Consider the following 15,328-nt stretch of genomic DNA (forward strand, 5'->3'; position numbering starts at 1 on the left):
AATGAACATTTCCATAGACTCTGAAGACTTCTAAGGAGGTCTATTTAAAAAAAACTCCAACAAACCACAAACAAACACACACACAAACCTGTTTCTGAAAAGATAGTAAAAGCAAGGTTTGACAAGGTCTTAAGCTTAATCTGCAGTGTAAGAAAAATAATATACATTAATCAACACTACTGTCTTCAGCAATCCTGGCATAAAATGGTTGGGCAGACCCAGTTCCAACAGCTACTGAGGATAATGGGAATTTCTCTGCTAACTTAGCTGACTTTTAGCCTGGACTGCTGGACGGACTTTGCTGCTACTGCTCAGAGGATAATGCCAATTAGAAAGGCAAGCAGCACAGAGAATCCACCAAATGCTTTTAACTTCTGCCAGCTACACAAAAAACAGAATTTATGTCTCAGAAAAACACAAAAGTGACACCTGTATTCAAACAACTCACCACCATCCAATCAACTGCATTACAACTGGGACACCTTGGGAGCAAGTGCTGACAGATTTCCCTGATTCCCACAGCTGCCTTCCCACCCCTCCCCAGGACAAGAAGATGCAGGACACCCAGGGGTGCTGGCCTTGCTGCCCAGCCACTCACACTGCTTTAACTGCAGGAACAATGCTGATTTCAAAGGATCATAGCTTGTTTAGAGTCACCCGAGCTGGAGCACAGCTGGGGCTCCTGCCCATATGGCAAATTTCTCTCTTTAATCTAACTTTGATAGTGAGATGTGTTAAATCTTTGATTTTACTGGCAGATACTGACTGTATTTGCCTAACCTCTGAAGCCTGGTGATTGACAGTGTTAATGTACTTTTTAATAGATGAAAAGGGAAACGACAGCTTTTGGCTCACTTTCAAGCACATTTCTTCACTGCAAAATACTCTACAGCTCAACCTGCTTTTCATGCAACCTAAGAAATCTATTCTTTATAGTGTTGCTAATAACTGGTGGCATGCTGAAGAAAACTGTAGCTCAATAGGAACACTTACTGTGGGAGCTACTTGACTTCCTGAAAGGAAGATATTTTCTTCCTTTCTTTAATCTCAGCTGCATTGATCTGATCTTAGAAAATCCCAGACAGAAGTTAAACACTGCTTCAAAATGATTTCTCCATTCTTTCTACACCAAACAAAGCTTACCCTCAGACTTTTCAAGTGCAGCAGTTATAACAAGGCACTGGTGCTTCCAGCATCAAAGTGATCTGTATGGACTGCTGAGGCTGAGGGACTGCACTGTTCCACATGAAGGAAACTGTTCACAGAATCACTGGTTCTATGGTTTGGACATTAAAGCCAACCCTGTTCCACCTTCCACTATCCCAGATTGCTCCAAACCCCATCCAACCTGGCCCTGGACACTTCCAGGGATGGGGAAGCCACAGCTGCTCTGGGCAACCTGTGACAGAGCCTCAGCATTCACATGGAAGGATTTCTAGCAAGTCTGAGGAGGGGGAAGCTGTGGTTTGCATTACATGCTGTGAGAGACTGGCAAAGGTGTTTCTGAGCCCAGATATCCTTGTCACAAGTCTGCATCTGAGCAAGAGCTAATACTCAGAACCCAGAAATTCATGAAAGGGCTCTCCAACCATAACAGAGTAACATTTCTATGGAAAATGGGAAGGTGCCAAGTCATAAGAGTCTCTGCAAAGGCCTAATTAACATGAATAACACAGCTGGATATTTTATGTATCAGTTAAGTCCCTCCTTCCTGCCACTTAAGAGTAAAAATATTTGAATGTTTTATGGAGGTTAATTCATGCTTGCTTAGGTGTGATTCCACTTTAAGTGAGGGCAGAATAGACTCTTGCAGCCATCCATACAGGACAGCCTGTCTAAATGGTGTTTGCTGAAGGAAGTCACAGCAGAGGAGGTTTGTCAGAGAAATGTGAATAGTTGCCAGATATCAAAGGAATTGCTTTTCCTTCCATCCCAGACTTGGGTTTCAGAGTAGATCAGCTGATATCATCACCTGACAGGTTACAAGATAATCAGAAAAGGAAAGAGTAACGGCAAAGTACAAAGAAAAATACAGAGAAATCTGAAAGAAAAAACAGCATGGTTTACCAGGAGGGCAGACAGTTGATTTTATCCCTGTGATGGCTGTTTAGTTCAGAATACAATCTGCCATGCTTCTTTACAAATACACAACATCCCAATTAATCTGAGGTGGCAGCAGCTCCCAGATCTGCACAATCCCTTTGGACCCTGCACCAGAGCAATGGCCAAGAGAAGCATCTTGGCTGCCAAATTCTCTGCATGTCCACCACCACAGCACTGAGCCCAGGCTGCAGATCCTGCCTCCTCCAAACACCACAGAGCCCAGGATTCAGATCCTGCCTCCTCCAAACACCACAGAGCCCAGGATTCAGATCCTGCCTCCTCCAAACACCACAGAGCCCAGGATTCAGATCCTGCCTCCTCCAAACACCACAGAGCCCAGGATTCAGATCCTGCCCAGCTCATGAGGTGCCAGCTCCAGCTCAGCTCAACCCATCACTGCAATACCCAAATTCAATACCCAACCGTCCAAACAGCACCCTGTGTCCAGGAAAGATTCAATCACTTGCACAGCAACCACACAAAGTGCTTCTACAAACTGTTTTCCATTAAAAGGACAGAAATTATTTGCAACTGAAGCCACTGCACTTAATTCTTATTGAGAGACTCAGACTAGCCTAACCCATAAACATTCCCACCTCAGCTGTGCAATTTTGTTTCAATGTAGGCAAGAAACTACACAAGCCCAGATCTGGGTTATTCAAATAGCTGTAGGCACTGAATTGTAAGTGCTGCCCTGGAAAGCATGTAATCATAGCTTGCAAAAGGTTGCCACACTTACGTTCATCTCACAATCCTCATTTACTCCATTAAATGTGGTAAGCTACTAAATAATAAAAAGAAGAATAAAAGAAACAATAAGTAACTTTGACAGAAAGACATGTATTTTTATATAATGGGGGAAAAGTGTTTTTTTTTAAACATGACTTATTACTCTCTATCAAAAAATAAAAAAATTTAAAAAGCACTGTACCAGCAAGGCTCAGAGGGCAGAGAGGTGCTGAGGAGCCAAGCCCCCTGTCACCAAACACACTTTCCAAGGGTCACTCCCAAGCAGCCAGTGGATCCACAAAGCATCCTGAGCAGGGCAGGAGCAGGGAGCAGCTCTGGCCAGGCAGCTGTGCTCCTGGGGAACAAACCCAAGCTCTGCTGACAGCACAATCCATACAGCTTTAATAAATATCCCAGTAGGAATGTTACTGACACTTTTAACTGTGGCTAACCAAAGCATAATGGTCTCAGAGATTGTTCCAATTAAGCTGATGACACAGACAGGTATTTTATTATTTATAAAGCCCTGGGTTTTGCAGCATAGGAGAAAGCAATCTGAGAGCATTTCTCTATTCATTACTCCAAACCTTTTCAAATCAGCATCTCTGCAAAAAATCCCTCTATGCTGGCCTTCTGCTGTTACCCCACATTAGGCTCAGTTAGGAACCACTGTGTTTGCCTCGCACAGGGAATCCTTTTCCATTCCTCCAGAGACAAGCTTTCCTTCCCAAACACTCTGTGGCTGAACCAGTCCATCAAGAAATTCTGTATCAAGAAATTCTACAATTTCATTTTGCCTGTATTTTCTCAGATTTGTATGCTTAGCTGCTCTTGTCAAGCTAATATTCCAAGTTCCAGTAAAATACACTCAGCAATACAAGCTGCTGCTTCTCTTACAAATTGACCCAGGAATCCCTATTACAAGGGTTGATTTACCAGAGCAGGGTATTTCTACTTGAATAAAGTAACACAGAGAAGAATGTTACAAATATACTAAAAAGCACTAACATCATTTGGCAGCTGAAGATTTCATTCTTTCCACAAAACATTGTGAAGTGACATTGAAACTAATCAGAAAGACTTCAAATCATGAAATTATTTTCCAGTGTTCAATTCAAATACAGACCTCTGACAAACATGTACAAACACAGCAAGATGATGAGCTGTGCAGAGCAGTGCTTACAAATCCAACCTGACTCCAGAGTGCAATGCAGGTACAATGTACACATCATGCACCCTTGCTATAAGGCATAAGTTCTGACCCTAGCCAGCTCTCACATCCTCTTCTTTCACCTCCACCTACATCTAACTTCATGCTCATTTTTAACCTCTTTTGTCAGCTCTTGAAGCAATAGACCCAGTCTAACAGAAGCTTTGTACATGTCATGGATTTTTCTTCTAAACCAAAGTAAGCTCTAGTAGAAATTCAAATGGATGAGCAGGGCTGAAGGGATGATTTTAGGTGTATCAGAAGGTTACAATGCCCATACACAGGAATTAAGGAAGATTGAATTAATCATCTAAAAGGATTCAAATACTGCAAGTAGAGCAATTTCATTTCCTAACAGGAACAAATTCAAACAATTTCCCTTGCAGAAATTTCCATAATTACAAGTAATAATTATCTTCTACACTGAAATTCTGCAGTGCAGCACTTACTGCAAAGGACATTCCTATCAAATGCTCTATTTAGGAAATAGAGGAGGAATATTTTTCTTGGTGAATTGTATGTTGCCATCACACTGATTAACCCACATTTCTGCTCTGCCAAAATATGCATCTATCTTTGATAACCTTAACAGAATCACTAAACCCTACTTAATGACTCTATAATTAGGTTTTCATAAAAGCCTAAAATATATGGATTTTTAGAAGTGCATGCAGAAGAAGAGGAATAGATCATATCCACAGATTACATCAAAGGAAGATCAGTTATAGCACTGCATATTGGACATACAGTTCTGTTCTGCTGAGGGAATCAAATGCTCCAAGACAGCATTTGGATATGCATTCCTTTTTGGGCAATAAGGACAAGTATGGCAACAGCTGCTCCAGTATTTGCAAAAACTGTATAAATGCAAACAAAATACCAGAGGTTACGAGAAACTAATATTTGCATTTGTTGCTTTTGTGCACAAGGAAAATGTCTGTCAGCTGTTCTCCTTGTGCATAAGGAAAATGTCTGTCAGGACCATGTAATGTCAGTTATTCACCATTTTTCATAAGCAAATATGTACAATCCCTCATCTCTTGTGACCAGCTGTGAGAGCACAGTCCATTGGATTGCTGCTGCCCCCGTACATCTCTGTTATCCCATAATATCCCAATTCAGCCTTCCAGCAGTACAGCAGAACATCCTGCTCCAAGCCTGTGGAAAGGGAGCACAGTGTTCACTGATCTGCAGTGATGGGCTGAGCTTGCTCAAAGCACAGCATCTTCCAGAACAAGAGTTTTCAGAGCAAGTTTATCAGAGCTAATGACGGACCCAACAGATAAACAGTATTATCAAAGAGTGTTTAGTGTGCTGAAAGACTCTAAATGGTCACAGACAGATGAAACTCAACCATCCATACAGCAGGAGACCCTGAAGCACAAGAGATGAGAAAGGAAACGGCAATTTGATAGCAAGATATAAAATGATAACATTTTGGGGGACTGTCCTCTCAGAAGTTGCTGGGTCTTTGCTGTACACAATACAGAAACAGAAAAAGAGCTTGCAACCCCAAGCAGGTGTCAGGTATCTTACAATGCCCATAGGACTGGAAGTGAAGATATAAAAATTCTCATCAGATATAAAAAATCTTGGATAGTGCACTATAGTTAAAAAGTACACATTTCATAACAGAAATTTGTGTGAAATGGGGTAAGACCTATCAGGATTTTGCAGACTTTTCTACTGGAAATATTCAATTCAGCCCTGCTCCCACCCAGTCAGCCTCCCCTTCAAGGAGCTGCCCTCAGTCTCTCCCCTCTCTGGAAGAAGCTTTTTGATTTCAGTCATTGTTAGGAGGAAGGCAGGACACTGGTCCATCCCAGCAGAACAACAGATTACCAGCTCAGATCGCTATGAATTCAGGCATAACATCATTCCAGAGCCAAGGACTGGATTGCCTTAAATGGAAAAGATCTGCAATATTTAACAGGTCAGGAATACTATCCTTTTCTGTTTATTTAAGCATATAAGAGGGTAGATTTAGATTTTAAAAGTCTCTTAAAAATATAAAATAGGAAAGCTCATGAATACTTCTCTGACAACTGCCAGTTATGAAAGCAAGGAAAGAAGCAAGAGTGAGAAAGGAAAAGAAGAAAAAAGGGGGAAAATATTTTTAAAAAATTAATTTGCTTATTTTCATCTAATATGAACAGAATTCTGGAAATCAGTTTGATTTTCCAGCTTAGAAAAATCATCGTATTTGCCACATCAGTAAATCCTCATGCAACCAATCCCAGTGCTGCCCATCACCTGCCAACCTGCCCAGAGAAGGAAGGACACCAAGGTCAGCTGAGCTCATGCTCCTCTGCAGGAATGATCAGCCTTGCAAGCATTCCCCAGCCCTTTCCCACAGCATAATCCATTCCACCCCGCAACACAGAGTGAAAAAGTGACTTTTACACCAATGGCCCACCCAGGGGCTGCCCATTCCATTCCCCATGGAAAAAGACTCCACAGCCTGTGACATTTTAGCTGCAGCACAATACAGATTGCAATCACTGTAGATTCCCCACAGTGCTTGCTTGTAAGAGTCACACAGACATCATTACTGACAAGAACAAGGTCACAAAAAGGTATTTCATTGTTTCTAGTGAATAACAGAGGTTGTCCCAGGAACCCAAACACTCCCATTCAACCCCATTTCAGCTCCAAATGGCACAGCAAGAAAACAGCTCCTCTCCCATGGAGAACATGATGTGTGTGCCCAGATTCAGCAGCAGCAGGAACAGATGGAGCCAGGAATGGTGGCACAAAGTTACAGATTACAAGGAAAAAGAAACATAAATCTGAGCTTTTGGATCCTACTATTACACAGTGACCAAGATGAAATGCACTAATCCAGTCTCCAGCACGAACTGAAAATACAAACAGAGGACTTGGACATACCATCATATACACATTCAGATTTCAAAAAACAAATACTGATCTCCAAGAGAGTAACTTATGGCAGAGAGATAATGAGATTTGCATGAATTTCCTAAGAGCATATTTTCTTCTGTACTCCAGGAAAACTGAAGAAGCTGTTTGTACACAGAGGCATTACACATGAATGAATCTTCTTACAGAAATGTTCTTGGTAAATATGGCTAACTTGTGGCAGTGAGGAACAAAGGGATAGCTCAGCTCAGCCCTGTGTTGCTATTGATGATTTACTGAATGCTTCATGACATCCACACCCACCACAGTCAGTTCAGGTTTTGTCCAGCATTTAGTCACAGAATTGATTAGCAATTGACTCCTCTGTGCAATTTTGTTTAGTATCTAAACCAGCTGCTGTTATCAGGCTCAAGCAGGCAGAATTTCCCACACTGCTCCTACATATAAACAAGGTACATTTCATAAACATGAAGCACCACTTCATGCAACTTGCTGGCTTGAACAGTTTGGAAAGAAGGGCTTTCATCTGAACTCCAGTACCTCATCAGGCACTCACAATTATAATGATATTTTTATCATTATCCATAGGTTTACTATTCTGCATCAGCAAACACGACCACACCACCATCCACACCATTCTTTTCTCCTCTTAGCCCAGAGCAGCAGCAAACCCTGGCCAACAACAGGTCAGAGCAGCCCAAGGCAAGTACAGGGCAAAAATCACCATTTCACTGAGGAGGGAGCCACTTGAGCCAGCATCCTGTGGGCAGCACACGTGGCTCTGGCAGCAAACTGTACCCTGGAGCCAAAGGAATCTTCAAAAAGATTTTTGATTTCAGAATTTCAAAAAGAGGTTTTGATAAAGGAAAGATTTGGTTCCAGAACTACAAGAACTGCCAGCCTGCCCTCAGTGCCAGAGAAGATCATGGAAGAGGTCATCAGAGAAGGGAACAGAGCGGGGGAAGGTCTGGAGCAAATCTGATGAGGAGAAGCTGAAGGAGTTGCAGGAGTTGGGGAAGCTCAGAGGGGATCTTCTCCCTCCCTTCAACTCCCTAAAGGAGGCTGTAGCCACCTGAGGGTTATTCTCCTGAATAACAAATGACAGGACAAGAGGAAATGGCCTCAAGTTATACCAGGGAAGGTTTAGTTGGATATTATTGAAAACTTCTTCATGGAAAGAGTTGTTCAGCCCTGGCAAGGCTGCCCAGGGTAGTGGTGGAGTCATCATCCCTGCAAATGTTCAAATCCATGTGGATGTGGCACTGGGGCACATGCTTTAGTGGTGAAATGGTGATGCAGGGTTGACAGTTGGACTTGGCGTCCAAACATAACAATTCTATGAAATTCCTAAAATCTGAGCTGCTGAACACACTGACATGGCTGATTTTATGCTTTTCAAAGAATATGATCAATGTAACGAATCAGTCATGGCTGCAGCCAGACCCTGCATAATTCCTGGCTCCTGAGACGCTGTCAGTGCAGTTGTGCTCACCCAAAGGCAGGGGATGCAATTCCAGCCTGACTTCCCAAGGCAACAGACTCACACACTGCCCTGGCAGCCCCTGGTCCTGGGCCCAGTGCCTGCATCCCAGGGCACTTGGCCAGCATGGACCTTGCTCTGGACTGGAAGACAAGGATGCAGGGGGAACCTGGAAGGAAGTGGAGCCAGAGGTGAGTCACCAAGGTCCACAGGAAAAGAGTCTTTATTAGTTCTGATGCTTGAGGGAAAATATCAGTAAACAACAGTCATTTTTTTAAACTTAAAAACACACATGGTTTACAACAGGAGTATTTCAGCCACAAGCAAATTCAGTTTTTCACTTGCTGAAGGCAAGAGAACTGGTTACACATTCCAGGCAATAGCTGTATCTGTGAATCACCAGACAAAGGAGCATACTCCAGGGTTACACACAGGACTAATAAACTGCATGAGATTCTACACAGCACCATTTCACAGCTGTGAAGGCAAATATCTTTCAATGAGCAAAACACCTAAAACATTTAATAACAAAAACACGGGTAAAGCAAAAGAACACAAGCATAAACAAATAAATCAAGGGAGACTCCCGATTCAGTGAAGCAGCACAAGCATTCAGCTCCTATTTGGGTATTCTAACAGGGACCAGACAGGGAAATGACTTCTCGGAAGTCACTTGAGGAAAGGACCAGCAGTACCAGGGGCTGTGGTGCCACTCAGAGCTGCCCTGTCTCATCTTCTGTGCCACTCAGAGCTGGGGCAGCAGAATCCCCAGCGTGGTGTGCACAGCCCCTTTGCTGAGGCTGCTGCGAGCAGCACATGACGGCAGCGCTGCAAGGGCAGCGGGCCAGCAGAAATCCCAGCCGTGCTCACGTGAGGCTGCTGGCAGCTCAGCCTGAGGAACCTCTGCTGAGATTCCCTGGGACTACAGCTGAACACACAGCCTACCCCAACACGAACACAGTTTGCATCACATCACATCAGGAACAGGAATTATTTTTTGCTCAGGCAAGCCTGACAGTTCAGAGGAGTTCAGCTGTCTCGTGTGCCCTCTACACAATCAAATTTGGTTGCCCCAAATCAACTCGATTTGGACACAGACAATGATGCAGAGAAAAAAAAGAACCATCTGACATGGTGATTTAAGCATAAGTGGGTGAGCCAATACTGCCGAGTGAATCCTGACACTCCGAACAGAATCTTCCAGAGCCGAGGAGTCCAGCCAACAGCCAAGAATAATATTTCAGTGGTTCAGTCAATACAGCTGTAACCATGGCCTGGAGGGGTTTCCACAGCCGTAACCACAGGAGTGACTGCACATTCGCTTGAAAATAGTAAAAACAGACATTTAAAAACCTACAGCTTGTAGACATCTTAAAACCAGTTTGAAAGGAGGCACAGAGGGACCTGAAAAATGCACCAACACTCCCACCAAGCTTGACTGTCATCTGTTTATCCTTCTTACAAGACAATGACTTGAAATAAGAACTCCTCTCACTAGGTACAATCACTTGCTTGAAAAAAACGTGTAGGAAGAGCTTCAGACTAGCTGAAAAGAGATGAGGTAGCCGTGTACAAAGCCTGAGTGATCAGCCGGAGCTGCAGTGGCACAAGGCACGTTCCAACCAGGACAGTCTAACACCGTTTATTCGCGTCTCACACTCACAGCCAGAGACACTCTCATGCCTTTCACATATGATTCCGATTTCTTCCCTGATGTAAGACACAGTATCACACAACATGCTACAGAAGGAGCCCTGCTGGTTCAAGCAGGCTTTCCCAAACGAGAAAAAAAAACAACTAAAAACCAAACAAAAAACTAAAATGGAAAAAAAAAAAAAAAAGAAAATAAAAAGTTTAATAGTCCACAGCTGCCAGGAGCAAAGGGTCACTGCCGCAGAGGGGCGGCACAGCCCACTCGCTTTGCTGGGTTTTCCCTTCAAAGAACATCCATAAAACGCGCTGCCAAGCGCCACGGAACAGCGTCCCGGCCGCGGCCCCGCACGGACCCCGCGCTCCGGCCGGGCGGGCCCTCCGCGGGCACCGGGAGCCGCGGCCGTGCCGGGGCGCGGTCCGAGCGCCGCCCGCGGCTCCGAGAGCTCTCGCCGGGGCCGGGGCAGCGCCGAGGGACCCCGCCGGCACTCACCTTCTTCCGGGGCTGCCATTTCATCATATTTGTAGAGCGGGGACGTGCAGCATCAAGGTGGCGCTGGGGCGGCGGGCGCAGCGGGGCCGCAGCCCGCGGTCATGCTGCCCGGCCCCGCCGCCAGGCCCGCGCCGCGTCCCGCGGGACAGCAGCCGGCCCGGCCGCGCGGGCCATGGGCGGGGGCTGTGCCCAGCCGGCGGCTCCGCCCGCACCGGTCACGCCCGGGGCCCGCGGGGCGCGGCCGCTCCCGGGCGCATCGCGGGCGGCGAGACCCGAACCAGGACACGGCCCCGGCCCGGCCCGCCCGGCGCGCGGCAGCTCAGGGGCGGCACCCGCCCGGCCCCGCCCCCGCCGCGCGCCGGCCCCGCCCCCGCCGCACGCGAGCGGGCACGGACGCACCGGGCCGGCAGGGGGCGCTGCGAGTGGGAGCGGCTCTGGCGCCCCCTGTCGGTGCCACCCGGCACAAGGGGGACAGCTCGTGTGGCACCGGCACACGGGGACAGCCCCCAGTGTCAGGGGCACACGGGGACAGCTCGTGTGGCACCGGCACACGGGGACAGCCCCCAGTGTCAGGGGCACACGGGGACAGCTCGTGTGGCACCGGCACACGGGGACAGCCCCCAGTGTCAGGGGCACACGGGGACAGCTCGTGTGGCACCGGCACACGGGGACAGCCCCCAGTGTCAGGGGCACACGGGGACAGCTCGTGTGGCACCGGCACACGGGGACAGCCCCCAGTGTCAGGGGCATACGGGGACAGCCCTTATGTCCGGGCACGGAGACATCAGGACACGGGGACAGCACCCTCGTGTCAGGGGCACACGGGGACAGCCCAGCACACGGGGACAGTCCCTGTGTCCTGCACACAGGTGAGCCCCGGGCACACGGAGGAGCAGCAGGAAGGGCTGTGCAGCCCCAGCTCTGCCCTCTGTTCACGCTCTTTTCCCGTGGCGCTGCCGCTGCCAGGGCTGGGGCTGCAGCACAGCTGGGCACTGTGGCCATCTCCAAGGATCCGGTTATTCCAACATCACACAGCTCCAGCCTGAGCTCTGGGGCTGTTTTGAGGCTGTTCTAATAGGCTCAAGAGAGTTACAAATCCTTAGGGCATGAACACAGTACAGTTTAATTCCATGCTTACGTTACTGAAATGGCGCATTGCTGCGGGAATGACCAACAATGCAGCATCTCGGAGGTAAACAATAAATTTAATGGCAAATGTAATATCAAAACACAGGTCAAAAAATATTCGCTGCCAAGTCCCTTGGAAATACAGCACTTGCTTCTTTCCATTGCAGCTCCTCAGTCCTAAAGGACAGCATGCCTTGGGTCTCAGGGAGACCAGAGCACTGACAGGGGTATTTCAGATCCAACCCTGATGCTTAGATGCCACTCCCTTCCACAGTGACACAAAACTCAGCTATAGACCCAAAGCTGCTTTCAGCAGGTCCCATCTTGTCCCACTACCTTCAAACATGAGCTCTGTGTTTCTGTTCCCACACCTTCCCCTGGATTATTGAAGTTTGAGTGCATGTGACAGCACGGTGTAAAAAGTGAAAAATAAAGCTTTGAAATGCAGCAAGGACTGAAAAGAACAGGTGTGGCCTGGAACAGGAACTCTTGCTGGTTTTACCCCTCAGACCTAGTGTCTCACAGAGCTCTGCCCTTCAGCAGAGCAGTGGGCCCTGGAACTCAGATTTCCATAAATTGAAAAACTGGTATTGACAATTCTGAAGAGTTCTGTACAAAGCAGTTGGTGCCTGAGTCAAGAAAATAAGTGCTCAGCATCAGACAATGCCAGTCTCCACGTGGCTGTCAGAAGGAAGCTTCATCAAATTCACACAGATTACAAAATGTGGTGTTTTGACATAATCAACAGGAGGTTTTTGAAATTCTTCCCAAGTAAGGATAATTAAGTGGAAGCAATGCAGGAGCTGTCATGAGAGACTGTAATGTTACAGTTAATGGCTTAAACATTGTTATGAAGGACTTACTGCCCATTATGGCAACACTGTGCAAAGAAGCTGAGACCACCAAAGCCCACCCCTCCCTGGATGTGACTCCTGACTGAAGCATAAGGGAACTTGAGATAAGATAAAGGTGACACCATTTCCAATCATCTCAGGTCCAGTGACAAGGAAATACATAAAAAAACATATTTTATTCCTTTTACTACTTCAGAGTGAATAATGGTCATAATTTTGGCCAGTTAGCACAAAATAATCCAGCACAATGACAGCCTACACCAATACTTTCTATTTTTTTACTTTCCTTGATTTACTGGTTGTAAATTTTTTAAATTTGCATTGTAGATCTGACAGTCCAGTATACGGTCCTCCTTTCCTACACTCAGTGAACATCAGAAGCAAGCTGTGCATTATTAGACATATCTGATAGCTCTCAATCTTACAGCTCAATGGATAAAAAACCTTTTAAAGTGTCCTCTTCAAATTAATCTTTGGCAAGAACCTAGAACTGTCTGATGTATTACCACATTTCTTGCATAATCCTTTCTTTTCAATAAATTCTAAGTTGATATCTTTGTTACACTTTGAAATTCATTTTGCTCAACTCAAGTAAGCATCACTCAGAAACAATCACACAGCGCAAATAGGAAAAGGTCCTGTTGGAGATGGCTTGTTGAGCAGTTTGCAGGTCAGGCTATCCAAGCAGAATGAGAATTCAGTTCATTGTGTCACTCTACTTAGATAGCAGCTAAACTGGTCAGTGCTGGTCCATGAAGACTCAGAGCACCAACCTGCACTTCCCTGGCAGTGTGAGATGCCAGCACTTCAGTAACACCCACACAGGCAGAGCACCTAACAGCTCCAAGCTCCTAACAGCTGAGTCCCCTGGCAAATTCATGAAGGATAATGAAATCAAGTCCTTTTATTTCTGAATTTAATAAAGCAGCTTTCAATTCATTACACAGTGCTTCTGTGTCTGCCACTTTTCCCCCCTCCAGCCAGAGTGCTGAAGGCAGACACAGCACCTCACAAGGGTTTACAGATGAGACTCTGCATGAGTGACTGAGCTACAGCAGCTGCTGAGCAAGCCTGGCCTGCAAAAGGGAAAAAGGAGTTCAGAAAATTCTGCTCTGGGAGAAGGGAACTCCCTTCAAGTGCAGGAATTCTCCCTTAATTACCAGACCAAATCTTGTGACACAACTCCATCTATTTCACACCCTTCAGGAAATAAAAGGTCAACACTCCATCATTATCCATCCTTTGGTGTTTCAAATGAAAGCCCTACTCCATGCTTTGGAAAAGAGAAGGGAAAATGAGGGATAACAGGGGGAAGAGAGGTGATAATCAGAGAGAGAGAGAACACAGTGCCCTCAGTGCTCTGTTCCATCACCCTTCCCTTCACAGCACAGTGAGAGTCTCTGCTGGCACCTCAGTTGTGACTATTATATAAACATGATGTGCTGTGAAATATCTGTGTGATAGTCCTATGGCAAAATGTATTTCTGTGCTTCCATGGATAGGAAACATATCCCAAATTTTAACTGCATCTTACCAAGGAAGGTGTTTGCCTTCAGAACTACTGAGACTCTCTTATTGGCTTTGGAGGCTTCAGTTCTACCCTTACATGATCCTGAGCAGAAAACCATGTTTGGCACCTGCTTCTAATTATGACTTGCCCCTCCTTTTTTCCATAGGAAGTACAATTACTGCTGCTATGGAGACAAGTGTAATTCAGGCAAGATGTGGGTCAAAGCAATACTTGGAAGGCAAAGATTCACAGAAAAGCAAACACTCTTTCTGCTATCTGTGGGTCTTCTCCCAGTCTTCCCTTGCCAACTTCCATCACCATCTGCTGTCTCAGGTAAGGAGGAGCCAAATAAATCACCTCTAACACCTGGAAGTTCTCACCAGGAGAGCTGCTCTTCCTCCCTTGCCCCACCTTACCCAGTGACTCCAGCTATTCACAGGATCTGCCAGCACTCACATCTTCAGTGTCTCTGTGGGCATAACAGCCTCAAATAAGCTCTTAATAGCCCAAAATGGGAGATTTATATTAATTTAGTGGAGAAGGCTATACAAACTTAAATAGTTTTTAAGGTATACTTACAATATTACCAGGTTCCTGAACCAAAACACTGTTTTTATTCCCCAAGATCATGCCCCTCTGCCTGCTCCTGCACCTTAAAGACATTCCTATGAATTCTTCACAGAAATCCCAGTTGCAAGCTCTATTATCTTACATGCAGACACTAGTGAGACTGAAAACAATCTTGCATTTCCTGGTATGATGCTGCTTGGACTAAAGACCTGAGATGATAATTTGCTGGAAGAAGCAATTGATTCAAAGGAAAGGTTTGTGTTGAAGTGAAGGAATTCTGAGAATTTCTGAATATGAAATAAAATCAAGCAGGATGGAGGATGCCTGTGGTACCTTTAAGGACACTCTTGCACTGACGAAACATCCATCAATACACTAGAGGAACTAACAAACTCCCAAACCCCAGCAGCAAATTAAATGAGAAACCTTTCAATTATGGTTTAAAATCACATCCCCACTTAGACACTTCTCCTAAAGAGGTGGATTTCAGATACACCTGACAATGACATGAAGAAACTGAAAGATAAAATAAATTAAAGCCAAACTTATTGCTTTAACAATTAGCTCTTCTGGAGCTCACAGGTGAGCAGGGAGGGAGTTTGAGTCTGGTGACATACTCTGCACATTAAATTTGTTCCATTTTCAGGATACAGAACATACCTTCTCAATTTAAAGAAATCATAGGAGCATATGCAAAGTTTTAATAAAAATTCTTTTTTAG

General features: G+C 45.5%; 1 protein-coding gene across 2 annotated transcripts in view; it reads right to left on the bottom strand.

Annotated features, from left to right (window-relative positions):
• Positions 1-15,328, bottom strand: part of TTC28 (tetratricopeptide repeat domain 28) — a 107,536-nt gene that overhangs the window by 66,896 nt on the left and 25,312 nt on the right. The window contains exon 1 of one of the 2 annotated variants that reach the window (XM_059484984.1): positions 10,546-10,616. The exons of the other annotated variant lie outside the window; for it this stretch is intronic. Coding sequence (XP_059340967.1) covers positions 10,546-10,572 — 27 coding nt within the window. The 5' untranslated portion in view covers positions 10,573-10,616. Of the gene's footprint in view, positions 1-10,545; positions 10,617-15,328 lie in introns of those variants that run through there. 2 annotated transcript variants of the gene reach the window in all.

Source organism: Ammospiza nelsoni, chromosome 18 (assembly GCF_027579445.1).
Source record: "Ammospiza nelsoni isolate bAmmNel1 chromosome 18, bAmmNel1.pri, whole genome shotgun sequence".
NCBI classification, from domain to species: Eukaryota; Metazoa; Chordata; class Aves; order Passeriformes; family Passerellidae; genus Ammospiza; species Ammospiza nelsoni.